Genomic DNA, 27,652 nt, shown 5'->3' with positions numbered 1-27,652 from the left:
TATTTCCACATCCTTAAAAACCTAAAAATAACTTCCAAAAATGTGTGGGGTAGAAGAAATGAGCAACTGTAGGTGAGGGGAGGGAAGAAGGGGGAGATCCAACTTTTCAAATCCTGCTACAGGGGAACATCAGCAGATAGCAAATTTTGCTACAAAAAAACCCAGACTAATCTATGCTGCCCTCTTGTGACTTACTAACAAAAACATTTAAGCAGCAGCTATATCCCCACACTAGAAACAAATTTAGTGAAAAATTTAAACTGATTCTAGTCATTTTAGGTTCTTCCCTAGAGTGGAAGAAGTTTCAGAGCGAGGGTGGGGACTGGACCACAATCAGTTGAAGGTGTTAAAAACAGTCCCACATTGTATGGTCCTTATTTCCATCTCTGAAGACCTGACTTCCCATCCTAGCTTAAGTCAAGAGTTTTGGTGGGTTCCATCCTAGCCTCTATTTGCATACATCAAGAATGAGCTACAGCATTTTAGTGCAGAGAGGTTGAATTCCAGGAGAACAGAATGTGCTGCAGGTGATCATGGCGGGGAAGTGATGGAACACCAGGAAAGGGGAAGGGACTTGAAACAGAAGCCACAGCAATCTAGATACACCAAGGATTTAATTTCTCTAAACTTTATTGGCACTGAAGGAAAAACAGGAAATGGACTTCAACAAATTCCTCTAAAGGTAAGTGTCTTGATACCAAGGTTCTTTATGTGGTTAGCCACATGAGCCCCATGAGTTAGCTCACAGGGACTGCTGTTTTAATATAACCAAATAAAAAGTTGTGTCAAAAATGTGTAGACATAATTTACAGCAACAAAAAACAAAGCCAGGCAAACACTTGATAGGATAACCCCCTGGGAGGATAATCCCCCTGAAGAGGATACTATATATCCAAGTAGTAAACAAATTGGGAGAAAGGGGGAGAGAATAAAAATGAACTCAATGTATTGTAACAAAAAATGTGTTTAGAAATCTCACCATAATACTGAAAGCTTCTTACATTAAATTTCCTTGCAAAATATCATCTCTTTACAATACAGTATACATTTTCAAAAGGTGTGGGGGGGGGGGGGGGGACTATAAACATCTCCTCCTCCCAGGACTAATATTTTCTAATTGTGCATAGCTAGAAAGACTGAAATCAAATATCATTAGATACCACTGGAATATATAATACTGGTAGGAAAGGGTACAGCTGAAACAACTACACAAGGAGTTAGTCCACCTAACTGGCACAAATTGTTCTATTCCTATTTTAGACCATTAGAATGTGACCAAAAAACCCAACGTAACAGGAGCTCAGCAGTGTTCTGTGACCCATCACAACAGAAAGAGGTTTACTGGTTTATTATTTGAACAAGCATACTTCAGGCACTGTGCATCTTCTCATTAGGAAACTGCTGAAGATGCAATAAAACTTTTTTTAGACACAGAACTGCAGAAAACCAGCTTTAGAGCACCAGAAGTGAAGTTTATTGTTGTTTGTTCTCCCAGTAATGAGATTCAAATAGAATCAGTGCCAATAACTCTTCCGTAAAGGAATATGTAAATACGTTCTGACAAGTTTAACTGCAGTCTTATTTGTAACTTTCAAACACTGGGATGTTTTGTGAGGGGCTTTTTTTGGGTTGATTGAAAGTTTCCTTCTTCCTCCCCTCCTAAAGGCACATCGTGTCTGAAGACAAAGTGCTTCAAAATGCATTTACTGGGACTTTGGAAGGATCTACATTAAGTTTGCCACCAACAGGGGTACATTTGGACAGCATTTACATGCAAAGAGACAGATATTACTTCTCTAAAGTCACTTCTACAGAGGAGGTGGTCTCAAGAAGTACAAGGGATTTCTGGAGAAATACTGCAGGCTTGTATTAACACTGACTTTGAGAGTCTTCTCTCCCCACCAGAGTTGGAACGTTCCATTGTACCACTTCTACTTTGCCTTAGTAGAAGGAGTTTTGAGTAGCTCTAACAAGGTCAGATGTTTTCCTTATCCTGCCCATACTACATGGATGAGAAAGGGGGTGGTGAGCTTCCACAGGGCTGAAAGAATTGCATAGATTTTTAAACACATTAAGCAAGAACATACCACCAGCCTGCCTGAAGGCTGCAAATTTAAGTAACAACCAGCTAAGTTAAGCTGGGAAGAACTGGAGGAGTTCATTTAGATGGATTCAGATTTTAAAGGACTCTAAAACTGATGCATTTTCCTTTATTTTCTTCTACAAACAACCAAGGCCTTATCCAAGTCAACCCTGAACATACATGGTTATTTCCTGCCAACTGCTACACTGAAACCTCTCTAACAAGGTCAGGAATGCATAACCAAGTCCAGTTATGCAAATGGACTTGAACTGTACATCAGTGACAGCAAGCTCAGGACTGAAAGTCACATCACCAGGGACAGAAACTAGAGAACCTGTAAAAGCAACATGTGTGTTCTCAAGGTCAGATAAAGGACATCATTCCAAGGGAAGGAGAGAGGTTTGAGTGAGGAACACAACTTCATTCCTATCAATTAATAATTAAGATAACAGGAAGAGGATTCCATGTAAGATAGACCACAGGTCAGGTATCTTCCCAACCCAAAGAAATGGCAGGAAAGGAGAGAGGAGTTTAAACTGTAACAGATGAACCAGATGTGAAGTGAAAAGCCTTTAGGTCACTGATTATTTTTGGTTCCCAGCTGCTGGTCATTCCTCTAATTTAAACTAAATAAAAAACACAAACTAAGACAACACCTTATTCAAACTGTACACTACAGTATGTATCTGTGCATAAGTCATAAGGCACCAATGCTTTATGTTTAAAAAAGGCCTTTTCTGGAAGTTACCTGCATGAGAGGAATAAATGCAAAAAAAAGTCATTTTTGGTGGCTGTGTTTACATTTGGTTAGAACTACTTAATTTTTAAACTCCCCCCACCCACCCCATCCCTCACCCTGCCTATTCCTTTAGATTTCTAATTGCAGGTCACTACTTGAAGTTAAAGCCCCTCCAGCAACAGTGTCTCCACTGCTGCCTGCCATTTGTTGTGCAAATGGCAATGTACAAGAATTACTGTGAAGGAGGAACCCCTCTCCTTACTAAGTCCACTGCTCCAAAACAAGTTGTTATAATGGAAGTGTCCAGATCACTCCAAAGGACTCTGGAATGGGAGACAGTTTCATATTAAAAAAAAAGTCTGATAGACCTTCAAGAAGTCTTAACACTGACAGTTCACAGGATATGTTTGGCTTGCTCAAATTCAGGGAGCAGAAGCAGCTTTGGTCTTTCAGAAATAAACATTCTAAACTTCATTTCCAACCCCACTTCACTCAAACCTTCTCTACACCCCACCTGCCAATTCAATTAAAGTGAAAGCCTTGCACAAAGCAGCAATCTAGCCCCTCGCTACTCAATTCTAATACTGAACTACTGTTGTAAGGCAAATGTGTCAGACTGCTGAATTTTACCATATGTAACTCAGTGGAAGTATCTGGCTGCATCTCCTCCAAGTGGACCCAGGGAGCAATGCAGTTGTTTCAGTAAAACAGTACAAAGCCATGTGCAATTGTGATTTTACCCAGTTAGGCAAAAAACAAAATTTCAGATTTGGAGTCTCCACCCCTCATGACATGGATATTTTGTTCCTCCACTGCTGAACTGCAGAGACTGAATGAAACTTGATAAATAAAGACCATGGTCACTCTTCTGTAGTGGTTCCAGCGCAGCATGATTACACGTGAATGATGGGAGAGGATGGGGAAGAGGGAGAGTGCAGGGACAGCAGATGCAGGAAGAGTTTACATGGACTCAAACTCATCAATGCGCTGCTTAGTATTGCCCTGCCGGATCTGGCGGAGGGTCTTGTACTTGTCACGGCCCTGTCGCATGTTCTCAGCATGGATCATGTCATTGGCTGTCTTCTTAGTTTCATCCCGGGCATTTGCCAGCTCCGAGGTAAGAGCCTATCAAAAGAGAAAGGCAGAAATAAGGTTACAAGCCAGCACATGCAGCACCCCTGAGCTGTAGGATCAGCAAGAGGTCAAGTGGGCCTTATTTCCTGTGAAAAATTATCGCTATCATTAACGATGGAAAACCCTGTGCCTACAATGTGGGTATTTTCTCATCCCTCAATACAGCCAGGGCAGGAAGTGTGAAGACATCACACTTTGCACACAAACCTAGGTTTGTCTTGTCTATGAGGACAGCTGGACTAAAGCTAGGCATAATGTTATCTAGGAGAGATAAAAAATTCTGGTTCCAAAATATGTAGACAGCAGGGGGATTTTTCCCCACAAGTGTGCAGAGGTGGGAAAAGGAAGAAAATGGCAAGATTAAAGATACTTAACTAGTGAACAAAATAGCAAACAAAATCGCAAACCCCCTGCCACTAGCAAGGCACTGCAGATTCTAGCCACTTTGCTAGCATCACCACAGCACCATGCACTATTTTTTCTGCCCTGATCTGCACTCAACTGCAGACAGTGAAAGAGTCACAGGTGCAGTGGCAGAGCTGGACACAGACCACTGTGTTAGTTTAGTGCCAGTGAATGATCATCCAGTAGACAGAAGCTCAGGGTATATCTACACTGCAGAGTTTCTGGAAAAACTACACGTAGGTCCACACTGCTATTACAGTCTTTCAACAATAAATAGGAAGAACTGAGGGGTTTTTCTGACTATGGTAAACCTCCTTTCACGAGGAAGAAGTCTTTTTCCAAAAAAGCTTTCAGAAAAAGGCACATGTGGACATGGAAGAGAGTTTTTTCAAAAGAGGCCTCCAGGAAAAAGTACAGGTGCCCTAATGGCCACTCTGTCCACAGAAATCACAACTGACATGAGAGATAGCATCCAATAAATGTGGATGCTATCTTGCAAAAAAGCACATCACTTTTTGTTGTGCTTTTGCAGCGTAGATGTTCTCTTTTGGAAAAAAGTATTTCTGAAGATCTCTTCCAGAAAAGCTTCTTTCCCCAAAGAAGCTTGCAGTCTAGATATAGCCCCAGTGTAGGTACAGCACAGGTGACATCTAAGGAATTGGAGATTTAGGTGTCATTTGAGGAGGTTTTGGAACAAATTGATAAATGAAACAGTAACAAGTCATCAGGAACAAATCACCAGGATCAGATGGCATTCACCCAAGAGTTCTGAAAACTCAAATGTGAAATTTCCCAACTACTAACTGATTTGTAACCTAGCCTTCAAATCATCTTCTGTACCAGGTGACTAGAAGATAGTGAATGTGACACCAATTTTCAAAAAAGGGGTCTAGAGTGGATCTTAATTACATAGGCTGGTAAGCTTAACTTCAGTATTGGGCACATTAGTTGAAATTCTAGCAAAGAGCAGAATTCTCAGACACATAGATGAACATAGTTTGTTGGGGAAAATCAATATGGTTTCTGTAAAGGGAAATCATGCCCTCACTAATCTACTAGAATTCTTTGAAGGGGGAATCCAGTGGATATAGCGTACTTAGATTTCCAGAAAGCCACAAGGTCCCTCACCAAAGGCTCATAAGCTAAGTAAGCGGTCATAGGATAAGAGGGAATGTCCTCTCAGATTGATAACTGGTTAAGAGATAGGAAACAATGGGTAGGAATAAATGGTCAGTTTTCAGACTAGAGAGAGTTAACTAGTGGTGTCCCACAGAGGTCTGAAGTGGGACCAATTCTATTCAACATACAGGCAGTCCCCGGGTTACGTACAAGATAGGGACTGTAGGTTTGTTCTTAAGTTGAATTTGTATGCAAGTTGGAACTGGTACATATTGTAGGGGAAACTCTAGCCAAACATTTCTCCAGAGCTCAGTTTTATTGTCCCACAAATCACTTCCCTCAGTCCTTTATTCTCAAGCTGAGGTGTCTGCTGAGAAAAGCCGCTCCGCGTCTCCTTGGTCTGCGAGTGGGGGGGGGGGGGGGGGGGAGGCGCGAGGGGCCACTAGCTTCACGTCTCCCTGGTTTGCTGGGGGGAAGCAGCTAGTGCGGGGTTGCCACACCCCGTTTGTAAGTAGGGATCCGATGTAAGTCGGATCCATGTAACCCGGGGACTGCCTGTATTCACAAGTGATCAGGAGAGAGAGCTAAACAGAGAGGTGGCAACATTTGAAGATGATATAAAACAGCTCAAGATAGTTAAGTCCAAAGCAGACTGAAAAGCTAGGTGACTAGGCAACAAAATGGCAGATGAATTTTGATGTTAAATGCAGACTAATGCATACTAGAAAACAATCCCAACTGTACGTACAAAATTATGGGGACTAAATTAGCTATTGCCACTCAAGAGATCTTGGAGTCATTGTGGATAGTTCTCTGAAAACATCCACTCAATGTGCAGCAGCCATCAAAAAAACAAAAACAAAACAAAAAACACCCAAAATGTTAGGAATAATTACAAAAGGGATAGAGAATATTTTATAGCCTCTATATAAATCCATGGTATGCCAACTCCTTGAATACAGTGTGCAGATGTGGTTACCTCATTTAAAAAAATATGTTGGCATTGGAAAGAATTCAGAAAAGGAGCAACAAAAGTTATTAGGGGGTTTGAAATAGCTCCCATATAAGGAGAGAATAATAAAATTGGGACTTTTCATCTTAGAAAAGGAGGGATACAGGATAGAAGTCTATAAAATCATGACTGGTGTAGAAAAAGTTATTTACACCTTCCCATAACAAGAACGGGGCGGGGGGAGAAGAAGCGGTCACCAAATGAAGTAGAGATAGCAAGTTTAACAACAAACAAAAGGAAGTATTTCACAACATTATGTTCATTCAACCTGCAGAACTCCTTGCCAGAGGATGCTGTGAAGACTAGGCTTCAAAGACAATATTCAAAAAAGTAGTAGATAAATTCATGGAGGATCGGTCCATCAATGACTATTAGTCAGCATGGGCAGGAATGGTGGCCCTAGCTTCTGTTTGCCAGAAGCAGAGAATGGGCCACAGGGGAGGGAAGACTTGATGATTACCTTTTCTGGTCATTCCCTCCAGTGGCACCTGGCATTGCCCACTGTCAGAAGACAGGATACCAGGATAGATGGATCTTTGGTCTGACCCAGTATGGCCATTCTTAAAGCAAGGCTGGCTTTCCTCATGCTGTTTTCAACAATGCCCTCCAAACCTGCCTTTGAGATGCCACAGCCAGGGGTGCACAGTGCCACTGAGCAAAGCCAGCCAACGGGGCAGCTAACTGGCATGGACATTGGCTTGACAAGAAATGGACTACGTCTTCCAGCCTGATCCAGACAAGTGCTGAACAGCTGTCAGACAGTCAGCAAGACTCAAGTGGGCAGAGTACATGGGACACATGTTTTTCTTGGCAAAGGGAAGCACTTTTAATTAGCAAGAGATTTGAATGGTATCGGATAGGAGTGGGTGGGGGAGGGGCAAGCTTCTCCCCCAACATCTTGCTATGTATTGGAAGAATGAGGCTGTGGCGCCCTACTGCTCAGTAGAAGCATCTAATCCCCACTGCAGCTATGAGCATGGCTGGGAGAAGGGAAACAGCAGCCCAGAAGCAGCTCCCCCCACCCCATCCCTGCATTACCTTCAAGTGTTTCTGAACCCGTTCATTCTTCTCCGCCTCAGTAGTGCGATCCTCCTCGCTGCGGTCCTTGATGGTGGCATCTGCCCTCAGCTCAGCACTGGCCTCAGCAGCGTTCTCATCCTGTTCATCGTCCTGCTCGTTCTCAGACTGCATAGGTTCGGTGACGTGAGGGGTGCTCATGGCCATCTTCAGTTCCTCTTTGGTCTTTTCTAGGTCCTCCTGCACTGTCTGAGCCTGCAGACAAACATTCCCTCAGTGGGTTAAGGGGAAAGAGACCCATTTAAAGGCTTCCCTAAATCCAAGGGACCCAGGAAAGGGATGCATCTGAATCCAGATGCTTTTCCTGGATGTCCATAAAAAGCCCATTGGGTATCAAGCATTTTAAAGAGAATTCATAGGCTATCCAGGCATCCCCACACAGTAGTGAGCTAGGTTATGGACAAATCTAATCAACCCAGTCATATCCTATTTTCAGTGACCAGAGACAACTTAGACTGGCTATTTGGACAATCTAGGCAGTTGTGTACACACACGTACTGGTGAGTTGGGTGTGTGCCTAAAATGAACACAACTGCGATCAGATACAGCTTCAGGTTATGCAAGTTCTGCACTGTGCACACTCATACTTTAAGCACCCTCTGTCTGTACGTAAATTAGGCATGAATAGAGGTATAAGCATGCCCATCTTTTGGAAGCCTTCCCACAGGATAGTTCCCGCGTCTGTCCGTTTAAAGTTGCAGAGGGAATATGTTCTGCTTATTCTTAAATTGTTCAAAAGCATTAGTTTAGGAAAACTGAATCAATTCAGAACTGTGCGCACAACTGAATTTTACTTGTTTAAAGTCGCTCCTGCCACTTTTTGGACCAAAAACTGATCAAAGTGAACTAGGAAATATCTGGTAGCTTGGTAACTGGAGGTAATTCAGCTTTTCAGCAGAAAGGAGGGGTAACAGGATGCGGCAGAGTTTGCCGCATGCTAATGGACTTGAGGTTTGGGTCACATGATTAAACAATTGAGGTTGACAGAGCATCAGACCAGTCCACAGTAAGAAGCCTGACACTTTGCTTTTTGTATTTAGGCGCCACTGATACCTTCTGTTGCCACTCCATGGCTTCGCTCTCTTTCTTCTGCCTGGCAACTTCCAGCTGTGAGATTCTGCTTGTGAGTTCTGACATCTCAGCTGACTGTAGAAGAAATAGGAAGCAATTTGGTGTTTTGTTTCTCCTGATATTAGACCCGAAGAACCTGGAAGTTCTATTTCACTTAAAAAATAATAGGACCAGAACCTAAAGGGGAAGATTTTTGCCAGATTTCCAGAGATGCAAAGCATAGATGCCTTAAGCAACTTGTGGATACATTGTTAGTTAACTTGTCTGCTTCATAGTTGGTCTTCCCTTAATTCTATGAGTTTTAAAAACAAGGCCATGAAGTTGTTCTCAGTACACAGCTCAACTAGTTAGCACATACATGACTTCACTGGAAGCTATTCTCCAGTCACTACATGCAAAAGGCAGCTCAAATGGAGAGCACAGTAAACACCAGCATTTTTCCAAGAGGTTTTTAAGATCCCTTATGACACTGCTACATTCTTCATCCAGTTTTGAGGCCAGCAGTCTACAACACCAGTAAAATTACTCCCCCCACTACAAGCTTTCAGGAAAGCTACTTACCAGCTGCTCCTGAGTCTTTTGCTGATCATGGGATGCTTTCAGCAGGGCTTCCTTTGCCTCCTCTGCCTCTCGGCGTTCCTTAGCCAGCTTCTCTGCCTCTTCCTGGGCTCGTTTCCTTTCCTGCTCTAGTTCCAATGCCCTGCGAGTCTGTTCTTCCAATTCTAAAATTAGAATGAAGTATGAGGCCAAGATGATCTTTCTGATCCTCCAAGCCCACTCTTTTTTTTTTAATTAAAAAGTGAGGAAAGCAAGCTTCCCTCCCCACAACAGACATGCCCTTTCCTTACACTGCCAACATAGGGAAATGGGTAATAAAGTACAAGATCATTAGGAATACACAGCTTAGACAGCCTGGCTTTCCACTGTCCTACCCAAATTACAGCAGTATTTTAACTAGCTTCAAATACCATCTACTTATTAGTCAGAACCACTTGCCTGTGTAAAAGCACCAGACAACTCAAACTGCTGCCTTTTTTTTTTTAATTCCAAGAAACAAACATACACAGCCATTTGCTTCAGCAACACCACATTTACCACCACACAAGGAGGCTAGAAGTTCAGGAAAAGGACAGGAAGGATAGTAAAGTCTATTGTAACTCCCCCATGGAGTACCATGGAAAGTCTTTCCACCAGCACTAGTTGAACCAGAGCAATGCGATTATGTAGCTCAAGAAAGTAAGATGGTTGCTGGTATAATTGTGGATTTTTTTTTTAAATTAAGGCCCTGTAGAACCAGACTATCCCAGTCTCTCCCAATGCACACTTCCTAATACCTAGTTGAGCTTTCTTGGTTTGCTCCTCAATTTGCTTGAGTCGTTCCATCAGCTCTTCCTTCTCACGCTCAATCTTCTCTTTCTCCTTTTCTGCCAGTTCCCTCTTTTTCTTCTCATTCTCCAACAGAGCTCTGATTTGGGGAAAAAGTGATAGTACAGCAGTTAAATTTAAACCACAATTCAAAGACATCAATACTTTATAATAAAAGACCTATGAATATGCAAGCAGCATTGATTTAGTGAACTTGAAAGGCAAGATAGGTGAGGTAATGTTTTCAATTGGACCAACTTCTGTTGGAGACAAGCTGTGTTGCTTACACAGAGCTCTTTCCAGTCCTGGGACTGACACCAGCAACAACATCAGTGAACTCAGGTTCTCATTTGTAGAAATTACACAGATTTAATTACTGCCCTGTTTACATGATCTATTTGGGCTATCCAAATTCATTAGAACTAATATTCAGAATCATGGTATTGATGTGAATAGAACACTTCCAACCATTTCAGATCAAAGGAGTCCTACACAGTCACTCATAAGGAGTGTCATCTATGTCATCGCTTTAGGTTTTCTGGAGCAAAGTGGATTCTTGTCTAACAGTGGACTCAAAAACACTGGCCACCTCAGAGCTCCGTAATACCCACCTCTCCATGTGTTTCTGATGCTTCTCTTCCCGAGCCTGTGCCTTCATCTGCTGCACCTCAATGGTGTCTGGCTTTCGTCTGCGCATGTAAAGCTCATGGTTCCCCATACACAGCGCTAAGATTCGCTTGTTAATCCGTAATCGTGGGGCATAAAATACAAAGTCCTTGGGACAGATGGGAGACAGCGTTAGACTCCTTGTTCCTCAAGATGCACTAAACACACTTTTCCAAGAGGTTTTTAAGTACAAAGCTATTAGATACAGAAGAGATGTGAAGTGACTGAAAGAGCCCACTAGCAGTAGTAAGAGTGGATTTCAAACATTTATATTCAGTAGAGACTAGTGCTTGATGACATGGATCAGGCACCTTGAATTAGGAGTACTAAACAGTGGGTTTAGATTTTGAAGAGTGACAGAAGTTGTATAGGAGTAAGTATCTCCATACACACATGCTGGAGATTACAATGAAACTAGTGTTAGCACGTTTTCCTGAAGCCATATAGGACTGGGAATGCAATTCAAGTCTCTGGCCTTAGAAAACCCATAGGGTTTATGCTCTACCCAATGCATACTCAAACTGGATTATGTGCATACACATGCAGTACAGAAATACTCAAACCCCAGTTAATCAAAGCATCACTATCAAATTTCAATGTCTATTTTTAAGGAAGAGTTTTTACAGTGAGACATTCTACAAGTTGTTAATGCTATTTGTCATAAACCGGTCTCATACCCTTACTGTTTCTATTCAGCTAAGACTGAAGTTCTGGTTGACATGAAAAAAACAGGTTTCCTCTTATGCCAGAAAAATAGGAATGTGATGTCAGAGAAATACATCTTCATTGTGTGAATGAGCTACAAGAGCTGATAGAAGGTTGTTTCCAAGTACTGGTGACTTCAACAATTCATCCAGGCACAGAAAGTGGAAGATACAAATAGGTACATGAACCCAAGGATCTATAGCCTCATTTCACTTTCTCCTGAATGTCAGAAAATGACTTTCTAATCTACTTTCTGGATTTTATTTTAAAGTGAACAGGATTAATTTGAGTTATCAGAAAGAGTAAGAGTCTTCCTAATTCCTAACAAGAAGGCAGAAAAGTTACTTCTGAGATTCTCAGTATGTAGCAGTCTGCTCCCAAACAGAAGCGGACAACTGTACAAGAACAGCTATTGTATGAACTCCAACCTCTTTTCTGCCAGGACACCTAACCATTTCCCACCGTTAAATCTGCTCTGCAATGATTAGTGTATTATCTTGCCGAAGTTACTGAAATAGACTAGACTCCTATTTAGAGCTTACATGTACAGTTGAGTGCTACACATTTAAGATTTACGTTTGACTACTGTTTCTTACTGGTGCTTTCTTGTCGATAGGCTTGATAACAAACTTCTTGTCATTGAATGAAATATTCCTGATCTCACTCCAGGGGAATCCAATTTTTGGTGTTAATCTGCAATGACAAAGAAAGGAATTATCCCAAAGTGTAGAAAGTTCTTGGTCTACAATCCCAGGCTGAGAATCTCACCCAAACTGGTTCATGGTATTTCAGTACTTCAATTCCAGAAACAAGACAACACAAGAGCAAGAGTTGACAGCTTTTCAATCTCTCCCCTGCCCCACTTCCCCAACTAGAGAAAGAATGAGGTCACGTCTAAACTACAGATATACTGGTAACTATTCATTCAGGATGTTAAAAATCCACACAAACATTGGCCTGAGTCTCCCCAACTCTCTATAGACAGCATGGCATCAGCAGGAAACCACCTTATGTCTATATAGTCATTGCCTCTTGGAGATGAATTAGCTATGCCAACAGAACCAGCTCTCGCACTGTGAGAGCCACTACACTTGCGCATTACAGCAGCGCAGTTGCAGGGTTTTCAGCTTAGACCTGCCTTAAGATTTGAAGGCGGAGTTATTAAGCAGCCTCCCTTTATTGGGATTTGATCAATGCCTAACTTCCATTTCTTATCCCATTCATCCCTGTGGTAGTGGGCAGCTTTATTTCAACTGTTCTTATACAGGAGATGCAAAGTACTAGATCACAAGGTTTACGTCAGACGTGGCCAAGAGTCACAAATTCTTGGCCTGGAGGTGTTTGCCCAGACTGCATAGAGTAGTGGTTACCAACCAGTAGATCGGGATCTACCAATAGAACTTGGAGCCTCTGACAGGTGATCCTGACTGGTTTGGCTTATCAGCTGCCCCCCTGCCCAGAGCCACCCCCCTGGGAGCCTCCAGCTCGTTGTACAGAGTGGGGTACATAGGCAAGGGCGCCTTGATGTCACTCTGTGCCCCTCCCCTGTATCTCATCTTCACAGAATGAGAAAGTTGGGGCCTCAGCGAAGGTGTGGGGCAGGGTATTTGAGTGGGAGGTAGATCCTGGACTGACAAATTCAAAAGTGATCTTGTGCTTAAAAAGGTTGAAGACCCCTGGCATAGAGCATCATCCCAACAAACTGAACCAGCTTCCTGTTTAGCTCAATCAGTTAAAAATCTGGTTCTTGAAAAGTATTCCTTTCCTTTAGAGAAGGAAGCTCCTCAGCATGTGAAAATGTGTTTATTGTATACACACTGTTGAATGAAGGGCCACTAAAGGGGCAGTAAACGGAGAGATTTCCTTTCCTTACCTGTCATTGTGCTCATAAATGTTGAGTCCAAGAGCGTCAACACCTAGCCAGAGTTCAGAGCCCTTCTTATTCTTAATGCTGAAGTAGTTCACACCATACATTTCCAGATCTTGTGCAATTTTCAGGTACTCCAATATGGCATCTTCCCTAAAGCACACAAAAGGAGAGCAGATATTCTTGTTTGAAACCATATAAGCCAAGAATAGAGTATTTACTGTATCAATGGCAACTAGTTTGATAGTACCTCAGAGCACTGCCCTAGAGGATTTTTCAAAACTAAAGAGATGGGTAAAAGCCAAATGGAGCATATGGTTCAGGTGGCATGTCTCCGTTAAAGGAGGAACCAACTTTTCCTAGGTCTTTAGTAGGATAGCACTAGAAGCTAAGGAGGAACAATCAATAGTCCCATTTAGTAATTCACAAAGGCAAGCAATTGAACACTGACAGCATGCTAGAACTTAAACAAATGCTAGCAGTCTAAAAACTAAAGATGTAACAAATAGCGTGCCTGGCGTTATCCAAGAACATTGATAAAATAGGCAGTTTGGAAACTTGCAAGAAGGAGAGGGATACCTAGTAATACCAAGGTATTTTCATTCCTAAATATTTTGTATGTCCCACAGTGTCAATTAAAAACCAGTGTGAGTCAACATAAAAATCCTAAATTAACTAAATAGTCTCCACAAGGATTCTATGGTAAATTTTATGCCTGAACAATTTGAGGATAGCAGTAGAACTATCACTGACCTCCTGGCCAGGATGATATGCTTAGGGACATTAGAAACACTACAGTGGCTGGAAACAGTTCTAGAACATTAGAACTGGAAGGGACATTGAGAGGTTAAGTCTAATCTCCTGCCCTCAGGGCAGGATCAAGCACCATCTAGACTACCTCTGGCAGATGTCTGGAGCTATTTAAGAACAGGTTAGAAAAATGGAGATTGCACAACCTCCCTAGGCAATTTTTACCTGTGCTTAACCACCCTGACAGTTAGAAGTTCCCTCCACTGCCTGCCATGTCCAACCTAAATTATAAAGCAAGGTAGGTTTAAGCCCACTGCTTCTTGTCCTATCTAGGGCTATCTAGGGCTATTAAGATGCAGTTAATTGACTAATCGAATAGTTGATAAAAATTCTATCGACCACTTTGATAAGGGAAAGCAGCCCAGCTCAGTCCTGCCTCATGCCAGGTCCACACCACCTGTCAAGAGGGGGTCCCAAAGGACAGGGGCTGCTGCCAGAGCAGCCATTGAAGACTGCTGGGGAGAACCAGGTTTCTTGGTTAGTCGACTACTCACTTATATTCCTAGTCTTATCCTCAAAAGACAGGACCCCAGTACCCTTTTAGGTACTTGAAATAGATTTTCAATTATCCCCATATTGTCTGGGTATGTCACCTCAGGAACCATAGCAGAGAATTTCTAGACATATTAAATAACCTTCTCAAGGCAGGCGGGGCCATACTGGAGAAGCTAAATTATTATTTGAGTCAGCCTTTACTGCAGAAGATCTCTGGAAGATCCCCAAACCATTTTGTTTAAGAGATAACATCTGAGTAACTATACCAGATAAAACAGACACCTCTAGTACAGATTGACACATTAAAACCTTGATAAGTCACCATGGCCAAAGGTCTTCTGAGGTTGAATTTTCGGAACTCTTTGAACTACTGGCTGTGGTATATAGGCTATCCCTCTGAAACTTGTAACTGATTTTTTTTTTTAAAAAAACCAGTAGTCCTGAAGCACCTTAGAGATAGCAGATAGTATCATGAGCTTTCATGGGTACAACTACTTCAGATGAATGGAATTAAGGGATTTAGGGCACAAATAAATAGGAGGAAGCAAAGGGAAAAAATAGTCAGAGCATCCATGCAAAACGAGGCAAATAGAGTGGGCTCTAAGTACCCAGTGCTTAGCTTTTTATGTCATTAGTGGCCCATCCAGTTCAGGTGTTTGTTCAGACCTTGATTCTAGGTGTCAAACTTTTAAATGAAACCAAGTTCTGCAGCTTCTCTCTCAAGCTGGTTTTTGAAATTGCTTTGTAATAGTCACTTTTAGATCCATTAGCACAACCTATTGCTTAAAATCAGCTTCTGTACCAGATGACTTGAGCAACTCAATTTTTAGAAAAAAGGCTCCAGAGGGAATCCTGGCAATTATAGGCCGGTAATTGCAACCAGTTTGCCTGGTACTGAAATTATAGATTTCACAGCATCAGACACGTGAACACAAACATGTTGGGGAAAGGCCACAGCTTTTATAAATGGGAAATAATGCCTCAGTCTAAGGGGAGTCAACAAGAACAGACAAGGGTGAGGCAGCAATAGTGTACATGTATTTTCAGAAACCCTTTGATAAGGTCCCTAAACCTCCAAATGCCAGAAGCTGGGACTACAAGGGGGATGGATCACTCAAAACTGCCTTGTTCTGTTCACTGTCGGAAGCTGCTGGCATTGGCCACTGTCAGATGCAGGATACTCAGCTAGATGGGCCATTGATCTGGTCCAGTAGGAGTGTTCTCAAACACCATCATTTGGAGAGTTTGGTTTCTTTTTGCTAAGGATATTGTACACTTGATAGCCAATACTGACTGAGATAAGATGGTACTTACTCTTCAGCAACACAGAGAGAGCAGTGACAATAAGCTTTTGCCCTACTGACCAGCTACACTCAGCTACCGAATTTGAGAACTACCATTTAGTGTGACCACACTAATCTACTATAGCAGAGTGAGGTCAAACCTGGATCAATTACCTGAGCATTCCCCGATGTTCCTCATGCCACACCTGGATCCTCTCCTCCCATTGGTCCTTACTGAGTTTGTGCTGTTCTAGAACTCTAGAAAGGAAAAGAGAAGCAGAACTGGTCAGTAAGAAGGGAGTCCACCAAGAAAAGCCAGAAGTCTGGACATATGAAGTGATATACAGTCTAGATTCATACACAGGATAACAACATCAACAAAAATTGTCATAAATGTTGGCCTTAGAGCAAATAATTTGGTTAGGGCCACTAAAACAATTTGGATATGGAGAACTACTGTAGAAGTACTGTTCAGCAAGCCAGACTCTGGTGTCATGTGACAGAAGCCCTGACTATTTAGCCAAAGTAATTATATCCATTTTCTCTTTTGTACACCATACCCATTTATGCAGTTCGGTGCCAGATGTACTCCCCTTTAGCTCAAAAATTTAAGTTTTTACCTGTGTTTCTATACAGAATTGAAATGGGCTCTTCAAAATGCATCTCCCAAGGAGAACTGAGGAAGGGCATGAAGTGCAACAGCCTTCCTGTTAAGGAAAGATGCACTCTGCATACCTCATAACGGTGAACTCTACATACCTTTGAGGAAGCAGTTTGTCACCAGTAAGATAGCCAGGCTTATGCATCTCCTTGTTGAAATCTCCGTATTTAGACTGGACGGCATAGGAAGCGAGGAGGACAGCCGTTTCTGGAGGGCAATATATATCGTCATTCAAGATGCCCTCCTTCACCTGGAGGAAAAAGAGGCGCTGCGTGATGTCCTGAATCAGTTCCTCTGACACATCCTCTGGGTAGAACTTGGCACGGAACTTGAAGAGCAGTGGGCTTTCCTTGCGCACGTCTTGGGCGGTCACCTGGTGAGAGATGGAAGCATACGGCTTTAAAACTAGCCTGCAGGCCAAGTGGAGCAGTGTGTAATTAAAAAGAGGGAGTAACAAGAGCAGCATGTTCAAAACCCACTTCCCTTCTGTCAAAGCAAGCACATAGCAAAGCAGCACAAGGTAACCTCCCATTAAGCAATTAATTGGAAACTGCCAAGTTGGCAAGAGTGAGCCAATATTCTTTCATTTATCAGCTACCAAAAACTATTGTGACTAACGGTACATCTAACACAACACAGTTGGCACCAGAAGTCTTATTCACCATATGTATTACACATGGATAGTCTTTTCTTTCATCTACTACATTAGATCTGCCTGAAGAGAAAGCACAGGATTACTGGGGGCCAGGACAGCAGATTGGCTGGCATGACTGTACATTGCAGATCTAGCTATGATGAAACAGTCAGCGCAGACTAGCTAAAGAACGATCAATTATTACTATTCAGAGTGGTATAAGAAAAAGCCCCTGGCAGGAGTGAGACACTGAACATCCTATCCTGTCCAGCTGCAAACAAAAGTCCAGGAAAAAAATGACTAGAATAAATACATTAAAATCTCAAGTGGACAAATCAGATAAGCAGGCATATACCTTTTTATTAAGCTTCAGCCACGTTGAGAAGCCCTTGGTGTCCTGGTATTGAAGTCCAAAAAACCAGACCTCTCTCAACCCAATTGTCTTCACAACCTGCAAAAGAAGTCAGAGAAATGTGAGCATCAGTAAACTGACTAGCCATGGGCACACTGGTTAATTGACTGTGCATTGGGGTGGTGTTGTATAAGGTGGGCAAGTTTAGGAAAGAATCAAACCAGCTTTCACCTACTGACTCAATCAGAACAGGGCAAAACTAACCTTGTTCACTCATCTCTCTCACAAAAGACTCTGCAGAAGTGCAAAGAGGGGTCTAAGAAGTTTACCATCACTATGTCTCCAAATTGGCAACTGGATTATGCCAAACTGGAGGTAGGTAGTAACAAAGCCCTATGCAGCTATGCAGGTGCAGATCACTACCACCCTGGTTTGTACAATAGTTCTTAACTGTAGGTCTTAATCAGAAAACTAAGCACCTAACAAACTCATTTCAACTGCCTGATAAAGCCATTTGAACCAGGACTCCTGCTGGGAAAAGCTGGAGCACTGAGCAACCCTAAGTTACTGATACACTAAGATTTTGCCACCATAGTAAATGCCAGATTTTCCCATTTATGTAGATTCCAGAGAGACAGTCTAGTCTGCAGGTGGAAAGCTATACAACTGCCATCTCCCCTCTCCCCCACCCAACCTTTTCCCAGTCTCTGCCTGGACAGCTACAGTGCAAATTGAGATACTAGCTCTCAAATGAGCAAGGAGGACTGCAGTAAGGAGTGATTCATAGTGGTTGGATAAGGCCCTAGCAGCAACTACAGCAATAGACAGTATAGGCCTCAGCTCCAGTTCCAGAACCATCCCTCATTTTCACATGGAAGGGTTCTGTTTGAGTACACCATGAACTCTGTGGACCAGATTCAGTCCTGCCACATATCTTAAGATCTGCACTGCACACAACCTTATAGGTACATGACAACTACCCACACCCACCTGCTGTTTAGTTAGTTGCTCCACTGAAGTGCACTGCTTTGGGTAAGACAGGACTAGGGATGTAAGCAATTAAGCTTCTGCTTATCAGATAGTTGACTATCAGCTAGTCAACTAGTGATGTGAGAGGCAGCAAGGATGGGGAGCAGGAGCCGTTGGGGGTGGGAGCCAGGCACAGTGGGAAACAGCATAAATGGGGACTGAAGCAGTCTCCACACATGCCACTTCTGCTGCGATTCTGCTTTTGAAATGTACAAGAGCCCCAGTGACACCTGAGCTTTTAAAATGTGACATACATTTAAAAAGAAAGCCCTACAGGGAGCATGAGGCTTCCGCTTTTGAACTGTAGCAAGAGCCAAGCAGGCTCCCTCTAGCCACTAGATGTCCCATGGAGCCAGCAGCCCATGGAACGTTTAACTCTAACCCAGTGGCTCCCAACCTTTGAGGATACAGACCCCTTTTCAATCTATTAAAAGATTATGGACTATCCTCCCCTCCCCAAAACAATATAGTGTGCCTGCAGCCTGCACACACCTCAGCCCATGCTGCTTCTCCAGTGGCATCCCTCATCCTGCTGGGGAAGCAGGGCAGGCTGAAGGAAGTGCTAGCTGACAGCACAGTCTTCAACCCCGGTTGCTTCTTGCAGCTCGGAAAGCAGTGCAGGCTAAGGGACTTGCTGGCTGCAGGAGGCACTGCACAGACCCCCTAGAGTACTGCTGCAGAACTCCAGGGGTCTGCAGACCACAGGTTGGGAACCACTGGTGTAACCAATTGAATTTAGTTGGTTACATGGTTAGTGTTTTATATCCTCAAGTGCACTCTACACTTCAGAAAGTTACATTCCCGTCTACCTCCTCACCTTCATGAGGTTCTTTAATCAGAACTTCATCCACAAGTCTTCCAGACTATTCTATATAAATTATAATCTCCCCGCCCTCCTTTCCCTCAACAATGCATCCAACAAGTCTCAAGACTGCAGGCACTCACTCCCCATCCTACCTGTCAGAATTCAGAATTACTTGCTCTCCTCCAACCTGTGCTTAATAGGGCAACAATCTGATAAGGAAACAGTAGTGCTGACTTGATCACTCCTTTCCCCCCTCCCCCCAAAATCACTCAGTCTTCAGCAACCTTCCACCCTGTTTTATCACTCAAGGGATGCTGCATAGTTTGTATTACTGGTTTTATGGCCCAAGGCTTATAAGACCAGAAAAAAAATGCTGGATCGGAGACATCAGTACACTTGCTGCTTAGCTGTAAATAGCAAGGCAGTATTTACCAGGTTTGGTCTACACTTAAATTAGTTCAACTTGATCAAAGATGTGAAGAATCCACACCCCTGACCAATATAGTAACAGTGGTGATGTGTGGCAGAGGAAGGAAGAGGGGGGCGGCAGCATCAGTACAGCCTGTGCTCCCTTGCTCTGCCCCACACTCGTTCCACCCCTCCCTAGCACTCCCCAAAGCAGTGTGGCCTTAGAGCAGCACCATGTGGTCTGAAGCTGTCCAGCCTGTGACTTCCCTGTCATCGCTGCCAGCGACTGGAGGAGGGAGGAAGCCCACACTGCAGCCTCCTGCTGCTAGCTGGCCCCTCCCATCAGGCTCCGTGTGCATTGCTTGTGATAACCATTCTGACCTCTAGCTGCTTTCTACGGGAAGCTGTGTTGATGGAAAAACATGTCTGTCAACTATCACTGTTGCAGGGCAGGGGTGTTCCCACACAAGGGGAATCCCCTCCAGTGTCAGCTGTGTCTACATTGCTGTGGAGTTAGAGTTACGCTGGCCTAACAGCAATGCTGGTAGCTATAACACCAGTAGTAAATATTGGACCACACCCATGTACCTAGTTCCTCTGACTTCAGTGGGACTTGTCTAAGTAAGGACTACTTGCTTAAGAGTTGGTCCAGACATTTGGACCAGACTCCTGCGGGTCCCAGGAACCTAAACAAATGTTTATCACGTGCAATGGAATGCATGCTGCTGCAGAGACTATCAGAAGGGTATTAAGACTGCAGGCCACTATCTAGCTTGAAGTGTGTGGGGTGGGGGAAGGAACCAGTCTGGAACGGACCTAAAAATGAAAGCTCTGTTCTCAGGCATTATTAACATTTGAATAGGATGGTGGCTCACCCCCACTGCTGCATGTGTCTGCTTGCCTGCCTCAATTTCATTTGCAGGCAGCTTAAGTATGGGGAGTTCAGCATACTGAACTGCCAAAAAGGAACTGAATGGCATCACACTGAGGCCCAAGCACAAAAGGACTTTTATTCAACAGCAGAGAAGTCTGCACAGTAATAGCAACAGCAACTATGGACAGTATAAGAGAAGGAAAGCCAGCTATGCAAACTCAATACCTTTCACTCATCCTCCCACCCCGCAAATAAATTTTGTTTTTGCAAAGCTATATGGACACTGCTGCACAGAAGCCAAGGTTAGTGCTGTGAAGCCAAGCATGTTCCAGCTTGCTAGATCATGTTTGTGCTCAGGCTGTATGTACTCATTCATATCTGAAATAGCTTTCCAACCGGATATGCATGCTGGTAGCCTCTACCAAATGCATTCCCCACCACACTTAAAGTTTGTTTAGTTCCACTTGGCAAAGGGAAAGCATTATCAAAGCAGAGACTGATCTCTACAGCTGGGAAGAGTCTGCCTGACAGCTAGCAGCCTGATTATCAATCTAGTTTTGTTAAAAGGGGTGTGCAGCATTTGCAGATTTGATTAATTATGTTGGCCTCTGCAAGCAAACAATGTTTGGCCGTGAGCAGGAATTGAGTGCAAAGGCACAAGATGCATAGGATGAGGGACAATGAATTTGAAAGACCACTCATTACATGTAGTATTACAAGATGTGCTGTAATTGCAAGTTGAACAAAGAGAACCCTATCTTTCCTCCTCACCAGATGTAATATTAAGTCAGACTGACTAGCAGAACTCTGAAGTTCAAGACAAGGAATGATTTCATGTTTTTGATCGGCTTATGGCATGGAGAAAAGTAGCACATGGAAAGTTCAGACAATCCTCAGGATTCCAGCTATGGTATTCTAGCCAAGCCACTGCATTTGTCAGTCTGTTCAAGTATGCCTCCTAAATGGAAAGGACTAGGACCACCAAAATTCGATCTACAGCTTCCTCTTATAACTTAAAAGCAAGATAAGGGTTTGGTTATGCCAGGAAAAATGGGATGTGCCTGGCGTGGGATTGCTTCTCAAACTACATAGAACAAACCAAAACACCACCAGGCAGGTGAAAGGGCCTAGATAAGGGCACCCTTGCCCCCAAGCCCACTCCCTAGATCCCTTCAGGGAGGGGAGGCTGAAGCTTTCCCCCCAGATTCATACGAGGAGATTTCCCTTCTCCCTGAGGAAGGGGATCAGCCAGCAAAGTGCAGTTGGCCACATACCTCACTCTGGCTGGGAAGTGCGGGGGCCGAAGAGTGGTGCACTTCCCCTTTCCATTCCTATCACAGAGCAAGAGCAAAGAGCAAGCAAGCAACCCTGGTATGAATCTTGGTGGAGGGAGGGCTTCAACTCCTCCTTGCCCATCCACAACCCTGACTCCTATACCTCCTAAGCCCCTAGCTCTATGACCCTCCTTAAGGCCCAAGCAACGCTGGGTAATGTGATTTTTTAAAATATATAAATAAATAAAATAAATAAATAAAAATAAAATAAAATAGGATTATATAAAGACCCTAGCTCAGACACTTAAGTTTCACTTGATAGCCACAAGTAACTTCCAGCCTAGAGTTGTTTCAAGCCTTTTCCCACTTATATTGAAGTGATCACGCTCTAGATTAGGGGTCAGCAACCTTTCAGAATTCACGTGCCAAGGTTTAACTTATTCATTTCTATTTACAGATCTGTGTGCCAGAGGGAGGAGGGGGAGGCAGGGGCAGGCCGTGTACAATCATTTTCTGAACCAGCTGCAGCTATGGAGAATGGTTTCATTTAAGTTATTAAACATAACTAACAAATTATTTTAAATAAAGCTGATTTAAGTATTTTAAACTGTTAGGTTTATCTCCAACACAAAAGGTTTTAATGTTTTCTTTATTTATGGCAGAGGTGGGGGAAGGGTTAGGATTGGGGGCCCACTGACCCCCAGGAAAAAAAATCAGTTGGGGAACACTCAAGTGAAAAGCAAAGGAAACAAAACAAAACAAAACACCCCTCCAAAAGCCAACCCTCACTGATGTGGAATTCAACTAAGATCTCTCACACTGGTGCTCCAGCCCCAATGGGTGAGGTAAAGGGACAGGGAGGACTGAGATTCAGGGCTTCCCATAAGTCATTTACTTTCTGGGTTCCAGAGTTAGTGGATTTTATGGATAGGGTTGCCAGGTGTCCAGTATTGACCCGGACAGTCTGGTGTTTTCACTTCCTGTCCAGCAAAAAAATCAGAAAATACTGAACTCCTAAAATGTCCAGTATTGTCTGATTTTTCTCCCAGCCAGGGAGGCAAAAATACCAGACACCTGGCAACCCCAGCGCCCCATTGCACCCCAGTGAGCCATGCCCCATTGCACTCCACTGGGGCTCTGCACGGCCCCTCCTGGAGTTGAAGTGGCAGCTCCAAGGTGTGTAGGCCCAGGAGTGACTTGCTGTGTTTTGCCCTGGACCCAGCCAGCCCCCACAGCAGTGGAAGCCACAGTACTAACAAGTCATCTGGAGGAGGAAGCGGTAGCAGGTCAGACTGCCCCCCCCCCCCCCCCCCCCCCCCCCCCGCATGTGCCAGAGGTAGTCCTGTGGAGGACAGGTGGGGGGGGGGGGGGTGTAGCAGTAGGTGGCAAAGTGCCACCAGAAGCTGGCCCAGCTGCCTGCCAGCAAAGCTCCAATGGGGCCACCTATGCACTTTCTGCAGGGGCTGCTGTGCTGTACAAGGAGCAATGGTAGTTAAAGTCAGGACAGTCCCATATAGTGGGCATAGAGATCTGGCGGGAAGGCTCGTGCCACAGATTGACCCCTGCTCTAGACATCTTTGCATTCAGCCTTTGAGTGAATCTATTCACCAATGTTATTGCCAACAGCTGAAACACAGTCTTTAGGCTGATACTGGTATCAGTACCCTGCAACCACCAGTGTGTCTTATCCCCATTTCACATGCTCTCTATAAGGCTCCTGTTGCTCACATGGTCCCCCTTTCTAGTTACAGAAGGCTATCCAAGGAGTCTTTGGCACTGCTCCCAGACCCAGCGTTTTGACCAATGGGGAACAAGGGTCAAATGAATATGCTGTAAAACAGTTACCCAATTTAATTGTAATCATTTACCTGGTTAATTGAGGGGCTAGGGGCCAGAGCCTGCTGGGGTTCTCTTGTGCTGCAGCAGGTGGCAGGGGGAGATTGACAGGGAATGGGCTGCTCTGGCCAGCCAGTGTTTTTCCATGCTGCAGCGGGTGAGGGTGGGGCCCCCCACCCAGCCCTCAAGTTAACCACTTACCTGGTAAGCATGCTGATACGGTGAATGCTTACCAGTTAACCAATTAACCTTTTACACCCTATGGAGAACCACCACCACTAGACAAGGGATTTTGTACTTGCTCCATGGCCAAATGAAAGTTAGGTGAGAACTGGTGTCTAGGTTTTCTCTATTGCTTTAGAGCTCATTAATATGCTAAAGGTGCTTGTAAGCAAGTATGAAGATCTACATTAGGGAAGTTTTCCTGAATTCCTCACCATTTACTCTTTCAATTTTTCATTCTACATCACTATCCCTGGAGCTGCCCTCGTGATAACCAACTCAAGCATTTAGAGTGACACTTTTACAACACCACAAGTTCAGAGAATTAAGCTTGCCTTCAGCTTTGAAAATTCCAGTTCTGTGGATATTTCGCTAGAAGAAAGTCTCAGTATCCCCAACAGCTCTGACCCTAAACACATGTCAGTTAGGGTCTAGTTACACAACAAAATGTTGGACTACATATAAGTTCTTCCCAGAAAAGCCCTTAAGTTATGGTGTCTTCCCATTCCTTTGCAGGAAGGCGGTCAATGTATTAGGTGTTCCTCAGATACCAGGCAGCCACCAAGTAACAGTTTTCACCATGTTCAATTGGAAGCTTCGATTCTAATCGAGCATCCTATTCAGTCTCTTTCCACATGGGATCATTGCCACGCAAGGAGCTGCACAGATGCTATTTTGCGGATTGGTTAACTAGTCTAAACCGGAAAAAAAAAAAAAAGCTAACAAAAGGCAGTATCAGGGCAAATCCACACCTTACTAGATCAATTCTGCCCTCAAATTATGCTAATTCAAACCCACCAGTTTCAAGGGGGATATACTACCAGAATTTGGTCCATTAACTTCTATTATGAAGTTGTTATTCCGAGACAACTGGAAGAAAAAAAAGTTCCCTTCTCTGGAAGTTAGGCCTCTTTCCCTCAAAATTAAACAAAAAAGGGTACATCTACACAGCAACACTAGTATTATTTTGAAATAATTTAGACCACTTCTACACTGCAGGCAGTTATTTTGAAATAACGTCAAAATACTGTCGAGCTGGAGGGCTTCTTACTCCAACTCCTGTAACCCCCACTGTATGAAGAGTAAGGGAAGTTGGAAGGAAGAATACTCTTTCAGAAGAAGTGCTGTGTAGATGTCCCAATTTCGAAATAAGCTATACAATTGACGTAGCTCAATTTGTGTAGCTTATTTTGAGTTAAGCCCTGTGTAGATGCACTCAAAGGGTTGAAAACAGCACCAATAATTTAAGATCACTTATGCATCAGTGGGCAGTGTAGAGAGAAGAGGATGATATCAATGTGGGAAGCTCCCCCTTCTTCTGTCAGCATGGAATAAAAATGTTTTTGCCTTATCAGCTATGAGGGACACCACCTTTCTTGGAAGAATCTCTAAATTGATGGCCATGGCTGCCAATCCAGGAGGAAAAACATGAAGTTTCACAAAGCTGTAACTTAGTTAAAACTGCAAGTCAAACAGCTTTGAGACACTTAATATGTTGTTAAAAGTAGCAACGTTTTACTTCAGACATTCTGCAATACAAAAAACAGCAGAAGACGACTCAACCGGGAAGAAGAAAAAAAATAAACCCCATCACCCCACTTGTCCAGCCTATGAAAGTCACACACAAAAAAAGTGAAGACTAGGTATCCTGAGTTGGAAAAGTCGAGCCATTTTCCAGAAGTAAAGTTAATTGTATAATTTAGGATGGTGGGTGATGAGGAAGATTCTTGCAAGAGCCTTTACATGCAAGTTAGATGTAAAAGATTTCTCCCCCATTTCTAATCTTAGACTAGACTCTGAAGTATCAGAGGTAACTTGCTGTTAAGTAGTTTCTACTAGGGCTCTCAAGTGGACTGCTGGTTGGGATCAGTGCACACCTCCCCCTCCCGCCCAGCTTTCTCCCCCACCAAGCATCAGCAAGAAATCAGATGAGAAAAAAGCAGGGCTTAATTCAGCCAGAGCCATCCAAAGCAGAGCTCTGGGTGAAGATTTTCAAAACCATGGGAGCCCGAGTAGCTACTCTCCCATGGGGCTGAATCCCTGAGACAGACCCCACCCCTGAAACCCGGAGTCCTGACTCAAGGGAGGAAAAGGAGAGGGGCAAGAGGGCTCTGGAAATAAATTGGCAAATGTAGACCCTGGGAAAAAGGACCAGGCTGACACACTCTCCTTTAACCTTCACTGTTACTAACCCAATTTTCTTACAAGTTTTTCCTAAGGGCATAAACTGAGTCATGGGATTGTGGGGCAAACCCCACTATTAAAAAACCCACAAAGTTTCAGCCCTCAGAGATGCTGAAAAAAGCTACAGAATTTTAAAGCAGCAAAACCCAGAAAGCAAACCAAGAACCCCAATTTTTTCCCCCGTCATCTCATGACTTTTTGGAGGGCCAGACTCATTAAGTACTTGGATTTGGCAATAGTGAAACTTAACTGAAAAAAAGCTTTGGCTGTAGAAAAAAAAAAAAGCCTTGTTTATCATTGTTTCATATGCTGTGAAAAGGGAACAAAGCACTTCAAATACATGAAGCTGGCTAGTTTCAGTTTAGTCTTTGACTTGTTATTCTAGCTTCACAGCAGTATAACCACACCCTCAGTACCACACCCAGCAGCAACAGGAAGATGGTAGACAGATTCATTTAGTGCCCACAAGAGTCATGTTAAAAAAAAAAAAGCTTTTATTCTACTCTAATAGAACCTTGGAAAGCTGCTATAACTATAGAACCCATCTTTCTGTGAAACAAACTTAAAGTTCAGAGATGAAGTTGTATTTTCATTTGTATCTTTTATTCCTGATTATGAAGGCAGCCTTCAGAATAGTTTATTACTTTTAATAAAACACTATCAGTTTTATTCAAATGTAAGCCCATTTTATTTTACAGAGACCCAAAGCATAAATTAGACAAAGCAGAAAACTTACATCTAGTATAAGGATGTTAAATAATGAGTAATTTACTATTCGAGTAGTTGATGGAATTTCCATTGGCTACTCAATAGGCACTTCTGCATTCCTCCTTTGAAATGTTCAAGAGCCCCAGCAGGGGCTCTTGTGCATTTCAAAGTGGAAGCACTTGCTTGGAGCCTAGAGTTAGCGAGAGACTCAGTCTCCCACTGACACCAGACTCCCCAGCTGATCCTGAACTCTATGCACTTTGAAATGGCTCGACTGGCCTCTGCTTGGCATTTCAAAGCAGCAGTGCCACACAGAGCCCGGGGATCAGCTGGGGACTCTGCAGAAATCCTAGCTGACCCTGGGTTCCCTGCAGTGAGTCCCCAGCTGACCCACCACTGCTTTGAAACGCTGTGGTGGCATTTCAAAGAGGCAGTGCTGCAGAGCCCAGGCTCTGTGTGGTGCTACCACTTTGAAGTACCCCTTCTTCCCCTTCCCTCTGCTGCCTCTGATAGAGGTGCCCAGGTGGCCACTTCATCCATAGTAACAACAGCTTAAATGCAAGATAGTATGCACACTGAATAGGCACCAACTGTCAAAAAGCAGATCACTTTGTTGATGCGCTTTGGCAGTGTAAACACTCTTTTCAGAAGAAGTTTCAGAAGAAGCCTGCAGTCCAGACAAAACCTCAATGTTTGGTTTTTGAAGAAATAAAATGGGCATGCTTCATTTAAATCATTGTTCTAGACTGGGGCTGGGAGATTCAGCATGCAGGCTGCCTTGGAAGAGAAGACTGCTCTAGTCCTCCCTCACCTCAGCATCTTGAGGCCAAGTGA

At 43.5% G+C, this 27,652-nt stretch overlaps 1 protein-coding gene across 1 annotated transcript in view; it reads right to left on the bottom strand.

Annotated features, from left to right (window-relative positions):
* Positions 1-612: 612 nt before the first annotated feature.
* MSN (moesin) overlaps positions 613-27,652 on the bottom strand; it is a 92,028-nt gene continuing 64,988 nt past the window's right edge. Inside the window, exons 3-13 of the mRNA XM_075940828.2 lie at positions 17,482-17,577; positions 16,591-16,865; positions 16,006-16,089; positions 13,250-13,396; positions 11,973-12,069; positions 10,617-10,780; positions 9,975-10,105; positions 9,202-9,362; positions 8,623-8,715; positions 7,531-7,764; positions 613-3,947 (exon numbers count right to left, since the gene is read on the bottom strand). Of these exons, the coding sequence (XP_075796943.1) occupies positions 3,783-3,947; positions 7,531-7,764; positions 8,623-8,715; positions 9,202-9,362; positions 9,975-10,105; positions 10,617-10,780; positions 11,973-12,069; positions 13,250-13,396; positions 16,006-16,089; positions 16,591-16,865; positions 17,482-17,577 (1,647 nt within the window). The 3' untranslated portion in view covers positions 613-3,782. The remainder of the gene's footprint in view (positions 3,948-7,530; positions 7,765-8,622; positions 8,716-9,201; positions 9,363-9,974; positions 10,106-10,616; positions 10,781-11,972; positions 12,070-13,249; positions 13,397-16,005; positions 16,090-16,590; positions 16,866-17,481; positions 17,578-27,652) is intronic.

Source organism: Pelodiscus sinensis, chromosome 13 (genome assembly GCF_052426305.1).
Source record: "Pelodiscus sinensis isolate ZL-2025 chromosome 13, ASM5242630v1, whole genome shotgun sequence".
In the NCBI taxonomy this organism is placed as follows: Eukaryota; Metazoa; Chordata; order Testudines; family Trionychidae; genus Pelodiscus; species Pelodiscus sinensis.
Note: the sequence above shows the minus strand (reverse complement) of the source record. Positions and strands in the feature narration are given on the sequence as shown.